Here is a 9,516-nt window from a genome sequence, read left to right as displayed (position 1 = left end):
CAAGTATCGTTAATGTCTGGCTTAATAAAAGACAGCTGGGGGAATTCCCCGGTGGTCCAGTGGTTAGGACTCTGTGCTTCCACTGCTGGGGGTCCGGGTTTGGTTCCTGGTCTGGGAACTAAGATCCCACAAGCTGCTTGGCGAGGCCAAAAAAAAAAAAAAAAGATAGACAGCTGGATTCTCATATCTGCTTCTGTCAGGTGTGACATCACATGTCAGGAAGCCTCTAGGAAATGCCGTAGCACCCTCATGAGGGCACAAGAGTGAAAAAGGCTTCCATGACTCCCTCAAAGAGTTTGGGGGATTCCCAGATGTCCTCAAATGATTATACATTCTGAAAACTGCCACTCTAGCTATTGCAGTTAGTAGGAATATAGGCCAGGCCTTGGAAAATGTAAATTATTTTTTCTTCTTAAATGTAAACAATCTTGGGACTTCCCCTGTGGCACAGTGCTAAAGAATCCGCCTGCCAATGCTGGGGACACAGGTTCGAGCCCTGGTCCAGGAAGATCCCTTACTTGTGCCACGGAGCAACTAAGTCCGTGCACAACTACTGAGCCTGCGCAACTAGAGCCCGCGAGCCACAACTACTGAGCCTGAGCGACTAGAGCCCGCACTCCACAACAAGAGAAGCCACTGCAATAAGACCGTGCGCCTCAACAAAGAGTAGCCCCCGCTCGCCACAACTAGAGAAAGTCCATGCGCAGCAACGAAGACCCAACGCAGCCAAAAATAAAATAGATCAATTAATTAATTTAAAAAAATGTAAACAATCTCTTGCTTGGGTCTTATAATATCCTCTTAGGCTCTAGCTTCATAACTCTCTCCATCCCCTCAACAAATTAATTCTCCACTGTTAACAGCCTCCTAAAACAATGAGTTGACATTTATTGAGCAGTTTCCACATGCCAGGTCCTAGGCAAGGCACTCTGCATGCATTATCTCTTTTCGTCTTTATTCTGACCTGTAAGATGTTAGAAAATATATATACTGGTCTCTGTCCGTGGTTCCTGGCACAGAGCTCCTAAAACCACTGACATCTCCTAAGTGGTAAGAGCACTAGGAGTATCTTTCGTTCTAACATAGGGTCTTTAACCCCGGTTCCTAAATCCCTTGGAGTTTCCTGGGTGATAGCCGTGTCTTTTCTTTTAGTCAGGTGACTCTGTGTGGGCTCCTGCATGGGGGCTGGTCACCAGCAAGATCAAACCATGATTAGAAGCTTGGAATTTTCAGCACCACCCTCCCTTCTCCAGAGACGGAAGAGGGGCTGGAAACGGGCTGGTGATCAATCATGCCTACGTGATGAAGCCGCCATAAAAATCCCCAAAGGACGGGGTTCTGAGAGCTTCCAGGTTGGTGAACACATGATGGTGCTGGGGGAAGGGCACACCCGGAGAGGGCATGGAAACCACATAGCTTGCCCTATGCATCTCTTCCATCTGGATGTTCATCTGTATCCTTTATTATATCTTTTTATAATATACTGGTAAACGGTAAGTGAACTGTTTTCCTGAGTCCTCTGAGCTGCTGTAGCAAATTAATTGATTCTGAGGAAGGAAAGGGTCGTGTATAGCTCATCAGTCAGGAGGACAGGTGGAAACCTGGACTTGTGATTGGCATCTGAAGTGGAGTGGGAACAGTCTTGTAGGACTGAGCCCTTAACCTGTGGGATTTGATGCTATCTCCAGGCAGACAGTATCAGAACTGAGTTAAATTGTAAGACACACACAGCTGGTGTCACAGAGAATTACTTGGTGTGGGAAAAAACCCACACACCTCTGGTATCAGAAGTGTTCTGAGTGTGGCAGTAGTGTGAGACTAAAGGAGAACACAAGAGGAAAACTGAGGGGTTTTTTTGCACAACCCCAGAAGACAGGTAATATTATTATCCCTAATCTACTGATGAGGAAAACGAGACCTGGAGAAGGGCAGTAACGGGCCTCAAACTGCAGGGTAAGTAAATTGAGAAATCAGGAATCTAACCCAGACTTCATGCTTTTAATTGTTTGATCTTTCTAAATAGTAAGTAGCTCATTTCAAGCTCACGTATCATTTCGAAGCAAAATTTCTCATTTTGTTACCGAACCAAACTTGGGTCCGCTTGCCTGCACGCAGTAAAGCCAAGACACCGGTTGTGATGAAGGAAAGTGAAGTGTTTATTGCAGGGCATCAAGCAAGGAGTCCAGGGCAGCTAATGCTTAAAAGACTGGCACTCCCCAGCGCTTTCAGGGAAAGATTTTTAAAGACAAGGAGAGGGAGTCGGTTGTGAGGTGTGTGATCAGCTCGTGGATATTCTTTTGATTGGTTGGTGGTGACGTCATCGGGAGTCAACATCATCAGCCTTCTGGTTCCAACCAGCCTGGGGTCTACAGGCTTGTGGGCAGCATACAGTTAATTTCTTCCACCTGGTGGGGGTTTCAGTATCTGCAAAACAGCTGAAAGGACGTGGCTCAGAAGATTATCTGTAGCCCTTGAGGAGGAACTAAAGGTCCTTGACTTTGTTTAATGGCTAAACTATTATTATTTTGTCTTGCTTGACTGTTTTTCATTCTTTCTGCATTTTCTCACTCCTCTGATTAAATTTACTCTTTGGAACTCAGGGAAGGCCTAGCAGGCTACAGTTTTTCTATAGACAAGAGGTAGGCGGAGGACATGGGGGTCAGGGGAGTCTGTTCTGGGAAGGCCCCATGGGGTCCTGCTCAGTTACAATTTTATGCATTACATGTGCATTTTAAATTGTTTTAAGTTTTTGGAAGTTCAGTTCAGAAGATTGCATGTCTATTGGGAACCCTACAATTTGAAGTTTTCTATTTTCTTGTGTATTCATTAGGGCTGCTCTGTAGCCTGGCTTTGGAAAGTTTTGCGTCTTTGGCTGCATATTGGTTTTGGGGAAACCTGGTCTCAAACACCCTCTGAGTTTGGGAGGAGGGTTTCTGTCGTTATTATTATTATTATTATTTTCCTGGCCGTGGCATGCAGCTTGCGGGATCTTAGTTCCCTGACCAGGGATCAAACTCATGCCTCCTGCACTGGAAGTGCAGAATCTTAACCATTCGACCGTCAGGGAAGTCCCTGTCATGACTATTGTTCTACTCATTTGTAGTGGGTTGAAGAGTGTCACTCAAAAATTCGGGTTATGGAACCTCAGGAGGTGACCTTATTTGGAAATGGGGTCTTTGCTGACGTAATTAAGATAAGGCTTGAAATGAGATCATACTGGATTAGGGTGGGCCCTAAATCCAATGAGAGTGTCCTTACAAAAGACAGAAAGAGACACAGAGTAACATAGGGGAGAAGGCCATGGAAAGACAGAGACAGAGATTGAAGTTAGCTGCCACAGCCACCAGCACCAGGAAGGGACAAGGAAGGATCCTCTTTCAGAGTTCTGGAGTCCAGAACTGTGAGAGAAATTAATTTTCTGTTGTTCCAAGTCTCCCAGTTTGTGGTAATTTGTTACAGCAGCTCTAGGAAACTAATATACCATCCTTCAAGACCCGGCCCCAAATTGACCTCCTTTCTATAGCCTTCCCCCATCATTTAAGAAAGAAGTCTTCCTCCCTCCTCTGAACTCCAAGAATACTTGCTGTCTGTGCCGTTCCTGAGGGTTCAGCTTTTTATTTTGTGTATGTCAGCTTCTCCAGAAGGAAAGTTTCTTTTTTAATCCTTCCTTGAGTTTCTGCTTAGCTCCTAACTCAGTGATATTGGTGCAGGAAGAGTGGGGTGCGAGAGGATGGTCACGTCCCAGGTCTCAAGCGAGTCCCTGGGATGGCTGCCAGGTGAGGGCTCTTGGCTTCATACAGGAAGGGATTCAAGAGCGAGCCGAAGTAGAGTGAAAGCAGATTTATTCAAGGAGATACACACTCCACAGACGGAGTATGGGCCATCTCAGAAAGTGAGAGTGGCCCTGAGATACGGGGTGGTTAGTTTTTATGGGCTGGGTAATTTCATAGGCTAATGAGTGGGAAGATTATTCCAACTATTTCAGGGAAGGGGCGGAGATTTCCAGGAATTGGGTCACTTCCCACTTTTTGGCCTTTTATGGTCAGCCTCAGAACTGTCATGGCGCCTGTGGGTGTGTCATTTAGCCTGCTGATGTATCACAATGAGCATAAAAGAGGCTCAAGGTCTAATGGAAGTTGACTTGTCCACCATCTTGGACTGGTTGGTTCTAACCAGTTTATGTTGTGTCCTCAATGGCTCTGTCATTCTTTTAAATGTGCCCTGCCCCCTTCCTGTCTCAATATATAAAGTGTTTAATACATAATTGTTGAATATGGTTTTCCCAATTCTTTCTTTCCATTTAATGAATCCACATTTAATGAATCCACTCAACAAACATTTATTGAGTGCCTACAATGTGTCAGGCATTATTTCTTACCTTTGGGATAAATTTCTGAACCAAAAAGACAAAATTCAGTCTTATGAAGCTTACTCTCTAATGAGAATGTAAGTTTCTGTATTGAAATTCACATGGCCTAGCTGCATATTTTAGACTAGTTTCTGTAGCTTTTATCCCTTTATTGTCCAGAGCCAGTTTCCAATGCTGGGACTATCCTGGCATCTTTTCAGATCTTCTGCTTGAGTGCCAAGGCCAGAGAGGAGGGGGGGAAGTGATTTGAGGGGATCTCAGTTCTCACAGAATGGTTCTCTCACATAAGCCATCCTTGTGTCCTGAACTTCTCTCTGCCCATTGAAACATGTTTGTAAACTGTGTTGGAGCCAACTTCTGGAGATTTGATTTGTAAGTCTGGATGCAAGCGGAGAGAACAGGAAGGCACATGCAAGGCTGAGCACAGTGTTAGCCAGTGTTAGCTTTGGTCTAGTCCCAGACAGGTGGCTGGTGCCACTTTTGCCAGGACCATCATCTGTCCTCCATTGCTGCCAAAATAAGGAATTCTTGCCTTTCTAAGTGGGTACAAATGTTAGGCACCAGGACCACATATATGGGATAAGTAGGGTGTTTTTTTTGTTTTTTAAATCACAATTTGCCAAGAGCACTTTATTTTTTCTTTTCAACATCCTGTTCTGCAGCCTCCTTGGCCCTTTTTGCTGGGATGCCAAAGAGCCAGGCAATGGCGTGGGCCATGCGGAGACTGGCGACCACCTTGAAGTTCTTCTCCTCCTCTGTGATGACTCTGGCTTTCTCCTTCTTATAGACGTTTCGTATGGGCATGACTGGTCCCGTCAGCTGGGTGGCCAATCTGAGCTCTTCAGCAGTGCTGTCTCCCATCTTGAGGGCCGTGGGCTTCCTGGGGAAGAGGATGAACTTGGAGCGGTACTCCTTGTGCCTCTGCACGTTGGTGGGCAGGGACTCCGTGCGCTTGTTCCGCCGCCTCGGGTCCACTGAGATCCCAATGGTCCGGGGCACCTTCTTGTGGATGCCAGCCACCCTCAGCTCCTCCAGGCTGAAGCCCCTGCTGGCGCCCACCTTGGTGTGGTACCTGACCGTGGGGCATCTCACCACCGGCTGGAGGAGGCCAGACGTGGGGCGCGGGGCGATGAGGCGCGCCTTGGCCTGCCGGCCCTTGCGTCTGCGGATTTTGCCGGCCGGCTGGTTGAACCACGTGGCCCCGCGCCCCTGACGGCCCTTGTGGGAGTGGGGCTTCAGGATCATGCCATTCCGGCTGGACGCCACGGCTGCGGCCGACTGGCCTCCTCCGAGTGCAAAGACAGGGTGTTGTTTTTTTTTTAAATAAATTTATTTATTTTATTTTTGGCTGCATTGGGTCTTTGTTCCTGCGAGCGGGCTTTCTCTAGTTGGGGGGAGCAGGGGCTACTCTTCGTTGCGGTGCGTGGGTTTCTCATTGCAGTGGCTTCTCTTGTTGCGGAGCACGGGCTCTAGGGCGCACAGGCTTCAGTAGTTGTGGCACACGGGCTCAGTAATTGTGGCTCGCAGGCTCTACAGCGCTGGCTCAATAGTGGTGGCGCATGGGCTTAGTTGCTCCGCGGCATGTGGGATCTTCCCGGGCCAGGGCTCGAACCCGTGTCCCCAGCATTGGCAGGTGGATTCTTAACCACTGCACCGCCAAGGAAGTCCCAGGCAGGGTGTATTTTTTTATAGGAAAAATACGTGGAACAAACAATGGTGATTGCTCTCTAGTCTCATTTTGATGTTTCGCTCTGAGTAAATTCTGACTGATATGAGAGCCAGTCTCTCTGTAGCTAATTTGAAGGATGGGGATTGGTGATTGTAGAGCGATAACAGCATGTCAATCAACCTGTCCAACAGTCAAATACATGTTTAAAGAGTAATATTTAGTTATTTGAGAATGTGGTGAAATAGCACTCAGAAACTGTTATTGGGAGGAAGTAAGGTCAATTAATACAAACTTTCTAGTATGCATTTTGGGAACATGTTTCAAAAGCCTTGAAATGTTCATTGTCTTTAATCAAATAATTTTATTTTCAGGAATTTATCCTGAGGAAGTAATCTTATATTTGCACAAAGACTTATTCAGAAAGATCTTTGCAGTGTTATTTACAATAATGAGAAACAACACAAATGTTCAACAACAGAATTGGTTAAATTAACAATGCTACATCTATGTGTTAGAATATGAGCCATTAAAAATTATATTCAAAGATTGAAAAATGGTAATAATTTTACAGTTAAGTGAGGGTTGCATGCACATGAGGGTTAATTATGGTATTCTCTATACCTTGGATTACAGTTGAAATTTGTGATAATAGAAACTAAAAACTCTTGTTCTCAAAGAATGTTTACATCTAATGGAAAATGCTTATAAGGTATTATTAAATGGAAAAGGCAATTTATCAAGCAGTACGTATTGATGTATGGTAGGATTCTGTAGGATTCTAGTTTTGTAAAAATAAAACTAACCTTTCTGTTCATTTTATATATTGAAAATATATTTATGTAATGTTAACAGTGGCTGTCACTGGATGGTGCAAATATAGAAACTGTAGATTTTTCCTTTTATATTTCTTTATATTTTCAAACATCCATTTAATAAGCCTGTAATACTTTTATAATCAGCAAAAGTAATAATTCAATATTAAAAGGGAGGAGAGACTTTTAAAAGAAGGGCGGAGAGTCCGACAGGTCTTAGTACTGGTTCGTAACTTACTGGCTACATGACCTGGGGCAAGTTTCTTTGCCTTCCTAAGCCTCAGTTTTATGTCTGTAATAAGAAAAAAATTTACCTACTTTATGGGGTTTAGTGAAGATTAAATAAAACAATGCAGATAAAGATTCTGACATGATATCTAATGGAGAGTGAGTTTCAGTAAATGTTATTTTCATAAAACCTAAGTTTGACTTCTGCTGTGGTCACAATAGCATAACTGGTAGCTGGTTAGCCTCCCTGAAATAAATATGTAACTAGAAAACTGGACAAAATATATAAAACAACAGTCTTCAGACTTGGAACAACAGGTACACAGAACTTTGATTCCTGAGAGAAAGAATACGAATTTGGTGAGCCCTCTAATTTCCCAGGCTTTCTATAGTAGGGAGAGAAGTTGCAAGCAGAACATGGCAGCCTCACTGAAAGGAGGAGACAGATATGGATCAGAGTTTGTGGCAGTTGAGGCAACTGGAATTTGTGGGGCAAGTTCCCAAACCAAAAGAAGGTTTACAGAAAAAGGGCTGTATAAGTGTTCATAGGATCCCCTTAAGTCTTTGGCCAAATATTAGGCTGTGTATGTGTAAGGTGAGACTCCATAAGCTGGGCACATAGAACTATTACCAGAGAAAGAAAAACTACCAAGCTTGCAAACTGAACAATAACTAGAGCTTGCAGAGGGTTGAGAGACATTCTACTTCCAATTAGCCAGAATTCAGTAGGCTCCAGAAATGCCACACCTTAGGAGTAAGGCTAAAGTCGTCCTAAAATAAAGGATACTTTAGACCCTCCCAAGAAATACTTGAAAATAAACCTCAAAAGACCAAGCTGATCCCCAACTAAATTAACTGCTTACAAGAAAAGAGCTCAGCCAGCACCTTCCAAGGGAAAACAACAAAAATCCAGACACTCAACAATAGGACACTCACAGTGTCCACAATCTGGTAAAAAGATTACCAGGCATGTGGGAAAACATGAAAAGATGATCCTTAGCCAGGAAAAAAAAAAGTAGAAACAGATACATAAATGACAGAAATGATGGAATTAGCAGACAAGGACTTGGAGAGAGCTATTGTAACTATGCTTAAGGGTTTCAAGAAAAACTCAATGAACACAATGAGAAATGTGGAAAATTATAATGAAAGAACCAAATGTAACTTCTAGACCCAAAATTCAGAAATGTGTAATTCACTGGATGGGCTTAGCAGATGATTGCACACAACAGAAGAAAAAAAAAGAAGTTGAAGATATAGCCAAAAAAAAAAAAAAGTTCAAAATGAAGCTCAGAAAGAAAAAGAGAGAGAAAATACATACATACATACATATATACATACATAGAGCCCCAGTGACCTGTGGGTAAATATCAAGCAATCTAACACATGTAAATTGAGTGTGGAAGAGATATTTGAAGAAATAACGGCTGAAATTCCAGATTTGATTTTAAAAATATATATTTACCAAGAGATGCAATAAGCTTAGCAAACCCCAAACAGGATAAATACAAAGAACCAAATCAAGATTTATTTTAATCAATTTTCTGAAAACCAGTGATAAAGTGCATGTGTTAAAACAACCAGAGAAAGAAAGTCACATTACATTCAGGGGAACAAAGGTAAGATTTTCCACTGATTTCACATCAGAAATAATGTTAAGCCAGAGAGGCTTAATGTTAAATAATGTTAAGACACAGAGGAGCATAGAAAGAAAGAAAATATTATCTTAGAACTCTAATATGCAATAAACATAACCTTTTAAAATGCAGATGAAACAAAGGTTTTTTAGACAAATAAAGGCTAATTACTAGAAAATAATTCTTGCCTGCATTATAATAGCTAATGATTAAAATAAACAACAGCTAATTATTAGAAAGTAATTATTGCCTACACTACAAGAAATAGAAAAGGAATTTCTTTAGTTTATGAGGAAAAAATACCAGCTCTACACCAAAGAATAAAGATCATTGAAAATCGTAAATATGTGGATAAAAGTTTTTCATTAAAATTTTTTTCAAAAATAATTGAGTATTTAAAACAAAAGTAATATCAATATATTTGGGGTCAATAACATATATAAGTAAAAGTTTTAACAGGACAAGGGGGGAATGGAAGCAGACTGTTATAAGGTCTAACTTTATCTATGCAGCAGTACAATTTTATTTGAAGGTAAACTGTGATAAGGTAAAGATGCATACTGTAAACCCTATAGCAATCATTATTTAAAAAGTGAGTATAGGGCTTCCCTGGTGGCGCAGTGGTTGAGAGTCCGCCTGCCGATGCAGGGGACACGAGTTCGTGCCCCGGTCCGGGAAGATCCCACATGCGGTGGAGCGGCTGGGCCCGTGAGCCATGGCCGCTGAGCCTGCGCTCCGCAACGGGAGAGGCCACAACAGTGAGAGGCCCGCATACCACAAAAAAATAAATAAATAAAAATA

General features: G+C 42.8%; 1 protein-coding gene across 1 annotated transcript; it reads right to left on the bottom strand.

Moving 5' to 3' along the window:
• Positions 1-4,572: 4,572 nt before the first annotated feature.
• On the bottom strand, positions 4,573-6,009 carry LOC307186055 (large ribosomal subunit protein eL13-like). The gene has a single exon (XM_079920723.1). It carries the CDS (start codon positions 5,612-5,614, stop codon positions 5,000-5,002), a length of 615 nt encoding a protein of 204 aa, XP_079776849.1. The 5' UTR covers positions 5,615-6,009; the 3' UTR covers positions 4,573-4,999.
• Between the last annotated feature and the right edge of the window lie 3,507 nt (positions 6,010-9,516).

This window comes from Stenella coeruleoalba (assembly GCF_951394435.1).
Source record: "Stenella coeruleoalba genome assembly, chromosome: 4".
Lineage (NCBI taxonomy): Eukaryota > Metazoa > Chordata > Mammalia > Artiodactyla > Delphinidae > Stenella > Stenella coeruleoalba.
The sequence above is the reverse complement of the archived record's forward strand: the minus strand, read 5'-3'. Positions and strand labels throughout refer to the sequence as shown.